The sequence below is a fragment of the Garra rufa genome, chromosome 12, assembly GCF_049309525.1.
Source record: "Garra rufa chromosome 12, GarRuf1.0, whole genome shotgun sequence".
Classification (NCBI taxonomy): Eukaryota; Metazoa; Chordata; class Actinopteri; order Cypriniformes; family Cyprinidae; genus Garra; species Garra rufa.
In genome coordinates, this window is record NC_133372.1 from 46,175,943 (window position 1) to 46,194,640 (window position 18,698).

At 30.7% G+C, this 18,698-nt stretch overlaps 1 protein-coding gene across 1 annotated transcript in view; it reads right to left on the reverse strand.

Moving 5' to 3' along the window:
- mars1 (methionyl-tRNA synthetase 1) overlaps positions 1-18,698 on the reverse strand; it is a 31,887-nt gene that overhangs the window by 10,154 nt on the left and 3,035 nt on the right. Inside the window, exons 4-15 of the mRNA XM_073852623.1 lie at positions 18,212-18,287; positions 17,966-18,138; positions 13,533-13,642; positions 13,336-13,452; positions 12,934-13,137; positions 11,338-11,539; positions 9,489-9,563; positions 9,238-9,408; positions 9,054-9,149; positions 7,220-7,337; positions 3,582-3,795; positions 655-832 (exon numbers count right to left, since the gene is read on the reverse strand). Of these exons, the coding sequence (XP_073708724.1) occupies positions 655-832; positions 3,582-3,795; positions 7,220-7,337; positions 9,054-9,149; positions 9,238-9,408; positions 9,489-9,563; positions 11,338-11,539; positions 12,934-13,137; positions 13,336-13,452; positions 13,533-13,642; positions 17,966-18,138; positions 18,212-18,287 (1,734 nt within the window). The remainder of the gene's footprint in view (positions 1-654; positions 833-3,581; positions 3,796-7,219; positions 7,338-9,053; positions 9,150-9,237; positions 9,409-9,488; positions 9,564-11,337; positions 11,540-12,933; positions 13,138-13,335; positions 13,453-13,532; positions 13,643-17,965; positions 18,139-18,211; positions 18,288-18,698) is intronic.

Sequence of the window (18,698 nt, forward strand, 5' to 3'; positions counted from 1 at the left end):
AAAAAAAAAACAGATATATGAGCATAAAAAAATATTTATATATATAATATTTATTATAAAATATTTAATATAATAGTTTTTTTTCTTTTTTAATTCACCAAACTTTTAAAAAATAACTTTTCTTTTCATTCTTCTGAACGGAAAAACAAACACCTTAATATTTTAGATAATAGTTTTATACCTTTTTCTTACATTTTTCTACATTTTTAAATTTATATTTTATGTAAAATACATAAAATATTTATCTGAAATAATATAGTTTGAAATAAAGGAAAATATAAAATACATATTAATGCATTAAAATATGTATATGACCATAAAATATTTTAGTTTTAAAATATTTAATTTATTTTTTATTTTTTTAATTCGCCACACTTTTAAAAAAGCACCTTATGAGAAGACAAACAGCCCGAAGTCTTTAAATTGACCAGTGAAAAAAACACAGCTTTTTTGTCTTGGTTTAAAAAATTCAAAGAATCATTCTATACAATGATTTTCTGTGCTATTCTGAGTTTGTGAACCACCAGTGACCTGATGTTTCAAGGTAATGCTGATTTATAAAGGAATCACTGCCTGCTGAAATATTATAGAGCTGAGCATAACCAGACAAATGTAATTACAGGCTGGAAACCAGAGTTTTAATATTCTCTGATACTGACGTGAATGTGTGAATCTTTGTGTGTAATCGTGGGTAACTGACTTGACTTTATCCAGCAGCTGGATGTACTGCTTGAGCTCCCAGCAGACCTGAGCGATGAGCCGCTTATCGTCTTCATTTAGGAGCATCTCAGGAACACGGCCGTCAAAGAACTTACTGACGAACATCCCAGCCCTGAGGACAGACCAGAAGCACTCATGAAAACTACAGCTGAACATGCTTTCGGATCAATCGAGATCAAGCGTTTGCACAAGAATGAAACCAAAGTGCAATTATAATGTGCACCATATAATGCTGAAAAAACTGATTTAAACAGAACAAGACTGTAGTTTAATATTTTTAAATATTTAATTTACATTGCATGCAAACTATTTGTGTTTTTTGACCAATATTTACTGAAGGTAATTAATGCATGTTTGCTGTAAAGTTTAGCATCAATGATAAAAAAGAAAACCAGAGTAAACAAAACACATCTGCACGGTTTTTACTTCATGGCAGTGTATAACTGAGTATTATTAGTTTTTTAGTAACATTTTAAATCAGTTTTCATTTTTATATTTTGCCTTTTTAATTTTAGTTTGTTTTGTGTGTTTTTTTTAAATGCAAATATATTTCTTTGAATCCTGAGAAAAAAAACTCATTTAGATTTAGACAGAAACATTTATATATTAAATTTATGTATTAAAGTTAATTAATGCATTTTATGATGTGAAGTTTAGCATCAATGATAAAAAAAGAAAACCAGAGTAAACAAAACTGATGGAAAAGGTGACATCTGCACATTTTTTACTTTATGGCAGAGTATTATTACAGTTTTTTAGTAAAATTTTGAATCAGTTTTTATTTTTATATTTTGCTTTTTAATTTTAGTTTGTTTTGTGTTTTTTTTAAATGCAAATAGATTTTGTTGAATCCTGAGAAAAAAATAAAATAATTTAGATTTAGACAAAAACATTTAAATATTAAATTTATGTATTAAAGTTAATTAATGCATTTTATGATGGGAAGTTTAGCATCAATGATAAAAAAAAGAAAACCAGAGTAAACAAAACTGATGGAAAAGGGGACATTGCACATTTTTTACTTCATGGCAGTGTATACCTGAGCACTAATATAGTTTTTAGTAATATTTTGAATTAGTTTTTATTATTTATATTTTGCTTTTTTTAATTTTAGTTTGTTGTGTTTTTTGTTTTTAGTAGTTTTAATTTTTTTATGCCAGGTTTTGTGTGTGTGTGTGTGTGTGTGTGTTTTTTTTTTTTTTTTTTTGACTTTTTAAAATTCTTTCAAGGGTCTACAGATGAAAAATAGGCTAATTCTGGGATGTTCACAGTCATGTTTATTAATGTGCATTGGCCAATACATGACAATGAGAAATTCTGCTTTGGCAACTAGCTGAAATAAAAAGGTTTTTTATATTTTAGTTTATTTCAGTTAAAGTTTATTTTATTTCAAGTAACAAAAATGCTCGTTTAATGTTTTAGTTTGAGTTTGTCTCAACTAAAATAACTCTGCTTGAACGGTTTAATAATAGCTTGTGGCCAGGTGTAAATAAAATGTGAAATCTGATCAATCAAATCAGACCCACATTTATTCATTTATAAGATAAACAGTCGATTGATCCACAATTACAGCTAAAATTAAACTGAAAAGGAAACAAATCTCAAATTTTCTAGATCATAGACCTGAGAAAAATGTTTTTATGTTAGTAAGTCTGTGGTTTAGTTCAGTGTGTGTGGACAAATTTATACCCAGAATTAAGTTAAACCTGACAAAACCTTCTATTGAGGATGTTCTCATTTCCAAAAATTGTATAATAATAATTAAATTGTGCCTCAGCCAAACATTGTCCTATTTTATTTATTAAGCTTTTAGATGATGTATAAATCTCAATTTCCAAAAATGGACCCTTATGACTGGTTTTGTGGTCCAGGGTCACATATATACTGATGCCTTGATTTAGTCTAAATCAGTTTTTTTTTTTTTAATTCTTAATTTTCCTGAAAGAAAACATTATGCATTTTAACAATAAAAATAAACTTTTATAAATGAGGACATCCTCAAAAGAAGGTTTTCTGGGAATAAATTTGTCCACACTAAACCACAGAATTACTTACATAAAAACAGGGTTTTTCGCAGGGTTATTATGATCTAGAAATAATTTTGAGATTTGCTTCTTACAGCTTTTCAGTTCAAATTCAGCTGTAATTGTGAATAAATAGACTGTATATTTTTTTTTAAATTAATACATGTAGAGTCTGTTAACACTTATGCATCTTGATTGATCATATTTCATATTTTATTCACACTTGGCCACAAGCTATTAGTAAAAACGGGGTTATTTTAGTTGACACAAAGCATTTTTAATACTTGAAATAAAATGAGCTTTAACTAAAATAAACTAAAATATAAAAAACTTTTTTATTTCAGCTAGTTGCCAAAACAGAAACTCTCTTTTTATGTTTCAAGTTTATTTGTGTATTGGCCAATGCACATTAATAAACATGACTGTGAACATCCGAATTAGTCAAAAGGCTATTTTCATCTGTTAAAATGTAAAAAGAAGATGCATTTGCACAGCACAAGAATTAATTGGGGGAAAAAATATCGATCAAGAATCGTTTCGGAATTTTGAGTCTGAAGATTCTCATCCCTAATGAATTTAAAAAAACAAAACAAAACAAATACTGAAAGGAAACAGAAACATTTATAACGATCAAAACGTGCAAAAACAATCTGATCAATCAAGATGCATTAAGTGACCAAATATAACTAGACCAACTGAAATCAATTCAAAAGAAAAAAAAAGGTATGCAATGATAAAAAGATGATTTTCTAAATGATTCTGTGGTGATGCAGCTGAATGAGTGTGTGTTTGATGATGATTTTATAATAATTCTGACTCCAATCCAGCAGCACAAACCTGTTGATAAAGTTTCCGAGGTTGTTGAGGAGCTCAGAGTTGTTTTTGAGAGCCATGTCGCTCCAGGAGAAAGCAGAGTCCTGGCCTTCAGGACGCAGATACAGAAGATAAAAGCGCCAGACGTCGGACGGGATCCCTGTGTCTTTAGCCATGTCACCGAACACACCGATACCACGACTCTTGGAGAACTTGGTGTCCTCGTAATTCAAGTATTCTGAACACATCAAAACAAACAACTAGTATTAAACATCAGAATCTATTTACACGACTGTCCAAAAGTTTTAGAATTGGGAAGATATTTTTTTAAATTCAAGGATGCATTCAATTGATCAAAAGTGACAGTAAAGACGTTACAATGTTACAAAAGATTTCTACTTCAAACAAATGCTGTTCTTTTGAAATTTATTCGCAATTTCTGAGTGAAATTTGTTTTAAAGTTGTAGCAATTCTGTTGCATGTTTTTATCATTTTTAGTAGTTTTTATTCTTGGAGAACTTGGTGTCCTCGTAATTCAAGTATTCTGAGCACATCAAAACAAACAAACAATTAACATTAAACATCAGAATGTATTTAAAAGTTTGGCTTCTGGAAGTTTTTTTCAATTCAAGGATGCATTAAATTGATCAAAAGTGACAGTAAAGACATTACAATGTTACAAAAGACTTCTGTTTCAAACAAATGCTGTTCTTTTCAAATTTATTAGCAATTTTTCAAAGTCCTAGTATTCTTTTTGTATCGTTGAGACACCGCTATAGTATTTATTGATATTTTGAATCAGTTTTTAATTTCATATATTCATATTCTTTTGAATTTAATTTTAAAGTTGTAGCAATTCTGTAGTTTTTGTTCTTAAAGAACTTGGTGTCCTCGTAATTCAAGTATTCTGAACACATCAAAACTAACAAACAATTAGTATTAAACATCAGAATGTATTTACCCGACTTTCCAAAAGATTGGAATCAGGAAGATTTTTTTTTTTTAATTATTCAAGGATGCATTAAATTGATCAAAAGTGACAGTAAAGATGTTACAATGTTACAAACGATTTCTATTTCAAACAAATGCTGTTCTTTTGAAATTTATTCGCAATTTCTGAGTGAAATTTGTTTTAAAGTTGTTGTAATTCTGTTGCATATTTTTAGTAGTTTTTATTCTTGGAGAACTTGGTGTCCTCGTAATTCAAGTATTCTGAGCACATCAAAACAAACAAACAATTAACATTAAACATCAGAATGTATTTAAAAGTTTGGCTTCTGGAAGTTTTTTTCAATTCAAGGATGCATTAAATTGATCAAAAGTGACAGTAAAGACATTACAATGTTACAAAAGACTTCTGTTTCAAACAAATGCTGTTCTTTTCAAATTTATTAGCAATTTTTCAAAGTCCTAGTATTCTTTTTGTATCGTTGAGACACCGCTATAGTATTTATTGATATTTTGAATCAGTTTTTAATTTCATATATTTTTCTTATGAATTTAATTTTAAAATTGTAGTAATTCTGCAGTTTTTATTCTTGAAGAACTTGGTGTCCTCGTAATTCAAGTATTCTGAACACATCAAAACTAACAAACAATTAGTATTAAACATCAGAATGTATTTACCCGACTTTCCAAAAGATTGGAATCAGGAAGATTTTTTTTTTTTTAATTATTCAAGGATGCATTCAATTTATCAAAAGTGACAGTAAAGATGTTACAATGTTACAAAAGATTTCTATTTCAAACAAATGCTGTTCTTTTGAAATTTATTCGCAATTTCTGAGTGAAATTTGTTTTAAAGTTGTAGTAATTCTGTAGTTTTTATTCTTGGAGAACTTGGTGTCCTCGTAATTCAAGTATTCTGAACACATCAAAACTAACAAACAACTAGTATTAAACATCAGAATGTATTTACACTACTGTTCAAAATATTTCTTTTTTAATTCAAGGATGCATTAAATTGATCAAAAGTGACAGTAAAGACATTACAATGTTGAAAATTGTTTTAAAGTAAATCCTTTGGCAATTTTAATTCAGTGAAAATCATTAAGTGGAAAATTTCAAATTCTTTTAACCAAGTCTTTCCCAAGCTAGTATTATTTTTGTATCATTGAGACACCGCTAAAGTTTTTATTGATATTTTGAATCAGTTTTTAATTTTAGATATTTTTCTTTTTATTTTAATTTCAAAGTTGTAGCAATTCTGTTGCATGTTTTTATCATTTTTAGTAGTTTTTATTCTTGGAGAACTTGGTGTCCTCGTAATTCAAGTATTCTGAACACACGAAAACAAAAAAGCTATTAGTATTAAACATCAGAATATATTTACACTACTGTTCAAAGGTTTGGAGTCAGGAAGATTTTTTTTCAGTTTAAGGTTGCATTAAATTAATCAAAAGTGACAGTAAAGACATTACAATGTTACAAAAGATTTCTATTTCAAATGCTGTTCTTTTGAACTTTCTATTCATCCTGAAAAATAAAATGCATCACAATTTCCACAAAAATATTGGGCAGCACAAGTGTTTTCAACATCTATAATAATCAGAAATGTTTCTTGAGCAGCAAATCAGCATATTAGAATGATTTCTATAGAGTAATGATTCTGAAAATTCAGATTTGATCACAGAAATAAATTACAGTTTAATATATATTCACATAGAAATCCGCCGTTTAAAATTGTAATAACATTTCACAATTTGTACTGTATGTTTGATCAAATAAACCTCAATCATCTGATATGATCAAGTGAAATTTGCACTGCAAAAAATGCTTTTCTCTGTTTCCAGCCAAAATATTAAAAAATCAAGAAGATCTTCTAATCTAGATGAGTAAAAGTTATTGTCTTGTTTTCAGAAAAAAGCAAGTCAAGAGTGTTTTTGCTTGAAACAAGCAAAATAATCTGCCAATGGGGTAAGAAAAATAATCTAGTTTTCTGTTTGAAATAAGCACATTAATGTGTTTAATGTAAAACGAAAACTAAATTTCGATTCAAAAAGCAATATTTTCATCAGTTTAACTTTTGCATACTTAAATCAGCATTTTTTTTTTACTATAAAAGTCAATAAAAAATATGCTGATTTAAAGTATTTAAAGGCCTATTTTTAAAATGTTTAAAAAACAATTCAACAAATTCTATGTGGCTGTTACCAGGCAGATTAAATAATTTACACTGCAAAATTACAAGTGCAATAAATAATCTATAAATAATGTTATCAGATTAATGTTTTAAATAAATTAATGAATTTACAAACAAGAAATGTTTGGGGGAATCTTTGATCTGTCAACAGTCATTAGGTTCATCAAACTCAAGATATTTTAGCGCTATTGTGACCAAAAATATTTAAGACCCATAGAATCTGAATTTAAGACATTTTCCCCCGGTTTCACAGACAAGGCTTAATTCTAGTCCTAGACTAAAATGTAAGTCTGAGCTGTTTCAACTGAGATAAAATTGCACTGATTGATCTTAAAATATATAAGTGCCTTTGTTTTTCTAACCATGTTTATAAAAATGACTTAAATGTCCTAATTGAACTATGGCCTAATCCTGGCTTAGTCTAAACCCTGCCCTGGCCTTTAAGACTTTTTAAGGACCCACGGACACCCTGTGTTTGCTTCATGTGAATGATCTGGTCTGTGTTGTGTTGGGGTCTCACCGGTAGCAATGAGGTGATTAACCAGAGTGTAGTTGTCTTGAGCTCCGAGAAGTGAACAAGGGAAGACGACACTGTGGAACGGAACGTTGTCCTTTGCCATGAAGTTATAGAGCTCCACCTACAGGACACACATGAACATTACAGCCCCAAATAGACCTGCTACAAACAACAGCATCTTTATTAAACACATTGGGGAATACAGGATTTTCATTAAATAAGAGTTTGGTGTTCGTAATTAACCATAATTCAGCTTTTATTTTCAAAAACGCTAATATGACTGCAGCTGCGCCGATTTTTCAAAGCAGTAAATATGTCTTTTTGTTTCAGAATTTCACATAAATCAGTGTATTGCTGTTGCTTTTTAATTATTTGTGAAATTTAGCCATTTCTGAGTGAAAATTGTTTCAAAGTAAATCCTTTTTTTTTGTGAACATCATCTTAAATGATTTAAAATGCAATGGTTTTCCCAAACCTAGTATTATTTTTGTATATTTGATATATTAAAGAACAACAAATTATTTTAGTTACCTATTATAACCCTGCCCCAAACAACCATAAAAAAATCTAAAGATATACAAGACAAATTAATTTGCATCAACTGCAGGAGGTTAAATATGAAATAGTTAAGTGATTTGTTATTAATTAAAGTAATTTTCGGTCGTTCTTGCTTTTGTATACGCATGTCTTCAGATTTTATTAATATTTATTTCAGTTTTACTTTAAGTTGGTTTCATTTTAGCACCAAAATACTGTTATAGTTTTTATTAATACTCTGAATACTACTAAAAAATTTTTTTGCTTTTATTTAAATTTTAGTGAAAGTAATTTTGTTGCATGTTTGTCATTTTTATTTTTTTTTATACATCTATTTTTCATCTACATACTTTTTATTCATTTTTATTATATATTTAATTTTAGAACATCAAGTTAAACTAAATTAAAATGAGAAATTAAGATTTTTTATTTTATTTCAGTTAACGTTTGTTTTATTTCAAGTAACAAAAATACATTTTTATTGGTTTTAATTTTAGTTTTAGTTAACTATTATAACCCTGCCCCAAACATAGTTTTAATCTTTGTTTCAATTTTAGTTTAATTTAATTTATACTAATCCTGCCTCAAAAAAGACAAATATGATTTAAATCAAAATCAGGAGGTTTTTAAAAAGTTTTAGTAATTTTGTTGTGTATTTTTGTAATTTTCGGTAGTTCTTGCTTTTGTGTCTGTTTATCTTCATAGATTTGATTAATATGTATTTAAAGTTTTACTTCAAACTTGTTTTAGTTCAGTATCAAGACACTATCATAGTTTTAATTAATATTTTGAATCATTTTGTATTTTTAAATGTTGCTTTCATTTAAGTTTTAGTAATTTGTGTATTTTCGTAATTTTCGGTAGTTCTTGCTTTTGTATATGTATTTCTTCATAGATTTGATTCAGATTTATTTCAGTTTTACTTCAAGTTGGTTTCATTTTAGTACCAACACACTAATAGTTTTTAATAATATTTAGAATATTAAATTTTAGTGAAAGTTTTAGTAATTTTATTGTCTTTGTCAAGTTTTTTTATACATCAATTACACATCTACATCGTTTTTATTTCATATTTCATTTTAGAATCAAAAATTATATAATTATTTTATTTCAGTTTATGTTCGTTTTATTTCAAATAATAAAAATGATTATTTTAATTGCTTTAATTTTAGTTTTAGTTAACTATTATAACCCTGCCCCAAACAATCATAAACAAATCTGTAGATACTCAAGACAAATTAATTTGCATCAACTTCAGGAGGTTAATTATGCAATGATTAATCGATATGTTAATGAGCACCTGCTGAGGATTCTTCCACCATTTCTCCCATTGGTCGGTGTAGTTTGCAGTGATAGAGAGGTAGCCAATAGGAGCGTCGAACCACACGTAGAACACCTTTACAGACAGACAGACACAGACAGATGATTTCAACATATTAAATGGACAATATTAGTCACATTACCTCACAATCGTGTGTTTATACCTTCTCCTTGTAGTCCTCATGTGGCACAGGCGTCCCCCACTTCAGATCACGTGTGATGCACCTCGGTTTCAGGCCGTCGCGGAGCCAGGAGCGTGTGATGTGCTTTGCGTTTGTCGTCCAGTCTCCAGCACTCGTCGACTTATCGAGCCACTGCACCAGCTCGTCCTCCAGCTACAAAACACACACAAACACACTCAGACTGAGCTGAGACCAACAGATCAACATTAACATCACACAGGTGTGTTTATTACCTTCGGCAGGTTCAGAAACAGGTGTTTGGAGGAGCGGATCACCGGCGTCTGCTTGCACACCTTACACTGCGGATTCTGCAGGAGAGACAAATATTACAGTAAACACTACTGGTCAGTAAGAAATTCATATTTTAACTCATCAGGGATGCATTAAATTGACCAAAAGTGACAGTTAAAGACATTTATAATGTTACAAAAATGTATCTTTTAAAAAATGCTTCTTTCTGAAATTCTGTAAAATAAAATGAAAGATAATATGATTTCTGAAGATCATGTGACACTGAATGATGCTGAAAATGTAGCTTTGATCACAGAAATCAATTACATTTTAACATAGACTCACATAGAAAACAGCTCTTTTAAATCCTAATAATATATATATTTTTTTTAATTATGCATTTTTTATGCATTTTGTACTGCTTTGTTAATTCAGTTTGTACTAATCTAGAAAGCATACAAAAATATTGGGTATTAATTTTGATGAGATCCATTTTATATTTGTAATTTATTTCTCATATGTGACCCTGGACCACAAAACCAGTCTTAAGTCGCTGGGGTATATTTGTAGCAATAGCCAAAAATACATTGTATGGGTCAAAATTATTGATTTTTCTTTTATGCCAAAAATCATTAGGAAATTAAGTAAAGATCATGTTCCATGAAGAATTTTTGTAAAATTCCTACTGTAAACCTATCAAAATTTAATTTTTGATTAGTAACATGCATTGTTAAGAACTTAATTTAGACAACTTTAAAGGTGATTTTCTCAATATTTTGATTTTTTTGCATCCTCAGATTCCTGATTTTCAAATAGATGTATCTCGGCCAAATATTATATCCTATCCTGACAAACCATATATCAATAGAAAGCTTATTTATTGAACTTTCATATGATCTATATATCTCAGTTTTGTCAAATTTAACCTTATGACTGGTTTTGTGGTCCAGGGTCACATATATGGTTTAAAAAAAGGTTAGTAAGAATTGGAATTGTTTTATATATTTTTAAACAATAAGTGTTAACAATAAGCAGATTTTAAAAATAAATATATACATTTTAAAATAAAAAAATTTAAGAAGAGTAATTCAGATTGTAATTACCTATAAATAATGTGTTTTTGATTAAAAGAAAAAGCAGCCTTGGTTAACAGAAACGACTCTTAAATAACTGATAGAACTAAACATATCACAGTATCTCCAGACTAGATGCTAGTTTTTTTTTTATATAAGAATTTTGCTCATAAGTGAAATATCTGCATAAATAAAGGTTAAATAAATAAAATAAATATCTGCACAACTATTATTTATATTGTCGGTCTACACTGCAAAAAATGTTTTTCTTACTTAGATTTTTTGTCTTGTTTCGAGCCAAAATATCTAAAAATTCCTAAATTAAGAAGGACTTTCTAGATGAGTAAAAATATTTTAATATAATATAATCAGCCAATGGGGTAAGCAAAAAAAATTATTTCAAACAGAAAACAAGATTATTTTTCTTACCCCATTGGCAGATTATTTGGCTTGTTTCAAACAAAAACACACTTAATTTTGACTTGTTTTTTTCTGAAAACAAGATCATTTTTACTCATCTAGAAAATCCTTCTTGATTTAAGAATTTTTTGATATTTTGGCTGGAAACAAGACAAAAAATCTAAGTAAGAAAAGCCATTTTTGCAGTTTATGTACACATGTGTCAGATGACAGTTTCTGGTCACTGCACAGTATTTTTTCAGCATCTTACGTCATGAGTGACACTTCCTAAAAGCAATTCTATGCTTCTCCAAACACATTTCAAGACGTCTGCGTTCAGTGAGCGACCCCTAAGGCATGCAGCAGTCTGGAACCGTACCCTGAGCTCCACAGCGTTGATCAGACGGCCACATTTGTCACACTGGTCCCCGCGGGCTTCTGGGTAACGGCAGTGAGGGCACTCGCCCTCCACAAAGCGATCGGCCAGGAAGCGCTGACAGCTTTCACAGCGCAGCTGTTCGACCGTGTCCTCCAGCAGAAAGTCCCGCTCATGCAGACGCCAGAAGATGTCCTGAGCGATCCTGAGGAACACAGACAATCATTCACAGTTTAAAACTTTCAGATCATGTCTGCAGCGTTGCTGCATTTTATGAGAGTTAAAAAATTCTGAAAATATATTTTAACATCTAAAATCATTTGCATCATCTGCATGCCATCAGAAGCTGGCTTTGACTGAAACATTTATATAAGAAAATACAACAAAAACAACAATCAATTCATGCATATGACATTTTTAAATTTAAATAAATAAAACAAAATAAAGTAAACTAAAATAAAGCATGTTTCTGCACTGATGACACTACTGTTAGTCATGCAAAATGTATTTATAAAAGACAAAAAAGAAACAAAAGAAAATAAATTAAATAAATAAATATATAAAATGAAATTCAATTTAAATATTATTTATAAAGCATTTTATAGAACTGTGTACCATAGTGCTGTACAAATAAAATAACACAAAAAATAACTAAAAAAAAAAAGTATTTAACAATCTAAAATGTAATGTTTAGCTGTTTCTTTTATAAAGCACTTTATAGAATAGTGTACCATAGTGCTGTACAAATTTAAGATGCTAAAGGAACAGAAAATAAAATAAACTACAAAAAACTAAATCTTCAGTCAAAATCAAAGTATTGCTGATTATTTGTGAAATTTCTTAAAACTTACGAAAACATTTTCAAAGTAAATCCTACGGTAATTTCTTTTTTCAGTGAACATCATAAAGTAGAAACTTTGAGTGGAAAAATTTAAGTTCTTTGAAATAATGCAATGAAATAAACAATTTTCCCCAAACTAGTTTTATATTTGTATAATTAAGATACTGCTATATTTTTGTTATTTTTTTTCCTTTGTTTTAATAATTTTGTAATTTTTGATTGTTCTTGCTTTTGTCTATATATGTCTTCATAGATTTTTCTAAAATTTATTTCAGTTTTACTTCAAGTTAGTTTCATTTTAGTACCAAAATACTATGATAGTTTTTATTAATATTTTAAATCATTTTTATTTTTACATTTTGCTTTCATTTTAATTTTAGTTAAAGTTTAGTCCTTTTGTCACGTTTTTGTCATTTTGGTAGTTTTTCATATATCTATATGGCTAACTAAATGAAAATAAGAATTTAACAAATTAAAAGTAAAAAGGTGCTTTTTATACATGTCTATATAGCTTTTATTAATATTAATATTAATTTAAATTTAATTTAAATTTCAAAATAAATTTCTTAAATTTCTGAGTTAAACTAAATTAATTTGTGAAATGAAACAAAAAAAGAAATAAAAGCTTGTTTTTATTTCAGTTAAAATGAATTCTATTTCAAGTAATGCATTTTTTTAAATAGTTTTAATTAAAATTTTCAGAACATAAACACTAAAAATCTTTTTTAAATTAGTGGTAATGGAAGGCTTGTCCTTACTTAGTCTGGTGTTCAGTGGTGGTGCGACCAAAGAAATCGAAGCCGATCTGGAACCACTGGTAGATGGAGGCGTGGATGGCGTGATATTTGTCGCAGATCTCCTGTGGTGTCAGACCCTCTTCACGAGCCTTGTTCTCCGTCGCCGTCCCGTACTCATCCGTACCACAGACGAACAGCAGATTCCAGCCTCGCAAACGGCCGTATCTGCAAAAAAACAACAATGCATAATGAATTCGACAAATTTCATTATGAACAAGTTAATACATTTATTTTTGTGAGTTTTAAAGCATTTGCAAATATGCATATGTAGTTTTTAGAAACGTTTATGCATTTCCTTCGGGTCATACCAGACCTGAAGGCTTTATGAAGGTTATATTAGTGACTGATGAATCTGAAAGTTACCTGGCGAACACGTCTGCACTGAGCACACAGCCGATGATGTTCCCCAGGTGCGGCACGTTGTTGACGTACGGCAGAGCGCTGGTGAGCAGCACGTTTTTCTTTCCTTCCTGAGGGAGACTGAGAAACACACAATAATGTCACTGAGCAAACACCAGCTGACAGGGCTTTCATGTGCAGGGATGAGGTTATAGTCGTACATTGGGTGTTTCTTCTCTGTGACTGCAGGAGAACCTTTGAGTCCTTCAGACCAGACCTGAGCAGCTTCTTCAATCTCCTCCACGGTCATCACATGCTCTGCATCTTCATCCTGATAAACCACACATCAAACAGTTAAACAGTGTTTGTGACAATTATCTGAACAACTCACAAACATCTGGTGAACATCATACAAACATTTCAGTCTCATGAACATTTCGCAAACGTCTTGCAAACATCTCACAAACATCTAACGATCATCTAACGAACATCTCTCAAAGATTCAATGAACATCTCAGATACATCTCACAAACATTCAACGAACACCTCACAAAGATCTAATGAACATCTCACATACATCCAGCAAACATCTCACAAACATCTTACAACCGTGTCTACACCGGATGCGAGCGGCGCGGTGTGACACGACGCGATGCAACAAAATACAATAGAACCTATTATGCTGTCTACACTGGATGCGGTGCGACACGGCAAATCCCCAACAGTAATCTGCTGCCGCGTTCTATTTATGACCTGCTCACACAAAGTTTAAATGATTTGCAACGGTTGCTTTGTCGCGTCCAGTGCAGACAGACTTTAGCTGTTGTGGCGTGACAACTGTCGCGTCCGGTGTAGACACGGTGTCACAAAGATCTAGCAAACATCTCACAAAGATCTAACGAACATCTCACAAAGATCACACAAACATCTAATAAACATCTCACAAACATCTAACGAACATCTCACAAAGATCTAATGAACATCTCACATACAGTACATCTAGCAAACATCTCACAAACATCTAACGAACATCTCACAAAGATCTAATGAACATCTCACATACATCTAGCAAACATCTCACAAACATTCAACGAACATCTCACATACATCTAGCAAACATCTAACGAACATCTCACAAAGATATAATGAACATCTAACATACATCTAGCAAACATCTCACAAACATTCAACAAATATCTCACAAAAATCTAACGAACATCTCACAAAGATCTAGCAAACATCTCACAAACATCTAATATACATTTGAACAAACATCTAACGAACATCTCACAAAGATCTAGCAAACATCTCACAAAGATCTAATGAACATCTCAGAAACATCCAACAAAGATCTAATGAACATCTCAGAAACATCTAATAAACATCTCACAAACATTCAACAAAGATCTAATGAACATCTCACAAACATCTCAAACATTCAATGAACATCTCACAAAGATCTAATGAACATCTCACATACATCTAGCAAACATCTCAAACATCACAGAAACATCTAATAAACATTTCAACAAACATCTCAAAAAGATCTAATGAACATCTCACAAACATTCAACAAACATCTCACATACATCTTGTAAACATCTCGCAAACATCTAGCAAACATCTCAAACATTCAACGAACATCTCACAAAGATCTAATGAACATCTCACAAACATCTAACGGACCTCTAGCAACCATCTCACGAACATTTAGCAAACATCTCACAAACATCTCACAAACATCTAATAAACATTTGAACAAACATCTCACAAAGATCTAGCAAACATCTAATAAACATTTCAACAAACATCTCACAAAGATCTAATGAACATCTCAGAAACATCTAATAAACATCTCACAAACATTCAACAAAGATCTAATGAACATCTCACAAACATCTAGCAAACATCTCAAACATTCAATGAACATCTCACATACATCTAGCAAACATCTCAAACATCACACAAACATCTAATAAACATTTCAACAAACATCTCACAAAGATCTAATGAACATCTCAGAAACATCTAATAAACATCTCACAAACATTCAACAAACATCTCACAAAGATCTAATGAATATCTCACAAACATCTAGCAAACATCTCAAACATTCAACGAACATCACACAAAGATCTAATGAACATCTCACAAACATCTAACGGACCTCTAGCAACCATCTCACAAACATTTAGCAAACATCTCACAAACATCTAATAAACATCTCACAAACATTCAACGAACAACTCACAAAGATCTAATGAACATCTCACAAACATCTAGCAAACATCTAATGGACCTCTAGCAACCATCTCACGAACATTTAGCAAACATCTAACAAAGATCTTAAAAACATCTAATGAACATCTCACAAACATCTAACAGACATCCAGCAAACATTCAATGAACATCTCACAAAAAATCTCACATACATCTTGTAAACATCTCGCAAACATCTAGCAAACATCTCACAAACATCTAACGAACATCTCACAAAGATCTAATGAACATCTCACATACATCTAGCAAACATCTCACAAACATTCAACGAACATCTCACATACATCTAGCAAACATCTAACGAACATCTCACAAAGATATAATGAACATCTAACATACATCTAGCAAACATCTCACAAACATTCAACAAATATCTCACAAAAATCTAACGAACATCTCACAAAGATCTAGCAAACATCTCACAAACATCTAATATACATTTGAACAAACATCTAACGAACATCTCACAAAGATCTAGCAAACATCTCACAAAGATCTAATGAACATCTCAGAAACATCCAACAAAGATCTAATGAACATCTCAGAAACATCTAATAAACATCTCACAAACATTCAACAAAGATCTAATGAACATCTCACAAACATCTCAAACATTCAATGAACATCTCACAAAGATCTAATGAACATCTCACATACATCTAGCAAACATCTCAAACATCACAGAAACATCTAATAAACATTTCAACAAACATCTCAAAAAGATCTAATGAACATCTCACAAACATTCAACAAACATCTCACATACATCTTGTAAACATCTCGCAAACATCTAGCAAACATCTCAAACATTCAACGAACATCTCACAAAGATCTAATGAACATCTCACAAACATCTAACGGACCTCTAGCAACCATCTCACGAACATTTAGCAAACATCTCACAAACATCTCACAAACATCTAATAAACATTTGAACAAACATCTCACAAAGATCTAGCAAACATCTAATAAACATTTCAACAAACATCTCACAAAGATCTAATGAACATCTCAGAAACATCTAATAAACATCTCACAAACATTCAACAAAGATCTAATGAACATCTCACAAACATCTAGCAAACATCTCAAACATTCAATGAACATCTCACATACATCTAGCAAACATCTCAAACATCACACAAACATCTAATAAACATTTCAACAAACATCTCACAAAGATCTAATGAACATCTCAGAAACATCTAATAAACATCTCACAAACATTCAACAAACATCTCACAAAGATCTAATGAATATCTCACAAACATCTAGCAAACATCTCAAACATTCAACGAACATCACACAAAGATCTAATGAACATCTCACAAACATCTAACGGACCTCTAGCAACCATCTCACAAACATTTAGCAAACATCTCACAAACATCTAATAAACATCTCACAAACATTCAACGAACAACTCACAAAGATCTAATGAACATCTCACAAACATCTAGCAAACATCTAATGGACCTCTAGCAACCATCTCACGAACATTTAGCAAACATCTAACAAAGATCTTAAAAACATCTAATGAACATCTCACAAACATCTAACAGACATCCAGCAAACATTCAATGAACATCTCACAAAAAATCTCACATACATCTTGTAAACATCTCGCAAACATCTAGCAAACATCTCACAAACATCTAGCAAAAATAAGCACCTAAACTTCCATTTAACCCCCACATTCTATTATTAAATCATTATGAATCACACAAAATATGTCATAAGCATGTCTAGGTCATATTTCACATCAAAAAAAGATTACATAATAAATTATATTAAGCATATAAAAAATTAAGCTTATTTCAGGTTCATTATTCATGTTTTGAATATAAATAAGTATCTCATCCTTAGTTTAACCCCAAATTCTTTCTATAAATAAAATTTTATGAATCTCTAGAAACCTGTTATGAACATGTCTACGTCATATTTCACATTAAAAAAAAAAGAAACAACATTTTGCATAATTTGGACCATGGCAGTATTATTTGCATGACAGTTAATCAAAATTACTCAAAGTTACTCAAATTCAGGGGAAATCATGACCTGGATGTGCATGTTTTGTAGAATTAATTGAATTCTGCTTTAAAAAAAAATAAAAACTTGAGAGTTAGATTGAGGAAGAGGTCCTTAATTATAATAACTGTAATTAATAATTATGCATCTAAAACAAGTTACTTTTTTAATAAAATTATTTATTTTTATTTTGGAGGTGGATTATGAGCTAAGAATGTTTACTAAAACTAAAAATACAATTATTTAAAAATAAATTTTTGAATAAAAGCTACAAAATAAATTACATAACAACATTACTAAATTTTAAAATGAAAAAAATATAAATAATGCTGGGATTCCTGTGCACCTCAGTGTTGTTGGTGGGACTGTCCCGGTGCTGTGTGTGTGTGACTGGGTGTTTCTGAAGGTAAGTCTTCAGGGCTTCAACACCTTTTCCCTTCAGGACTCTTTGAGCAGCCGTCTGACACTCCGCGAGATCGCAGACACGATCAAACCAGCCGCGCACACACCGCAGCTCACCTGCAGAGGAAAACCACGTCAGATACAAGTCCTGCAGTCTGAGCAGATGAACAGTGAATGTTTGAGATCTTACCAGCGTCAAAACCAGAGTCAGATATGAGAGGATACAGCGCCGCCCACAGGACCACATCTGCAACTGACACAGCCTCCTGAAACACATCAGAACTCTATCAATTACACATCAGAAGACACGCTTAAAGTTTCATTTAGGACAGTAAAAGGCTAAATAAGCTATTAAAAATAGTTTTCGTTAAACTGAAATAAAAAAATAAAAAATAAAAAATATATATATATATATATATATATATATATATATATATATAAACCCGAAATAAAGACATTAAACTATATGCAACAACTGAATTGAAGCTTCGAAAAGCAACGTAGTTTATCCGAAGACTATGCACGCAGATATCCATGCCCGTGCACATCTGTGTATTTAACTGCAACGCGCACGTCGCGCAGCCTTTTACGCTGAAGTACATGCAGTGTAGGAATAGTTGGTTACACAAGTTTGTATAGTTAATTGTGTTGTAAATGCAATTGTCAAGCAGTTTGTG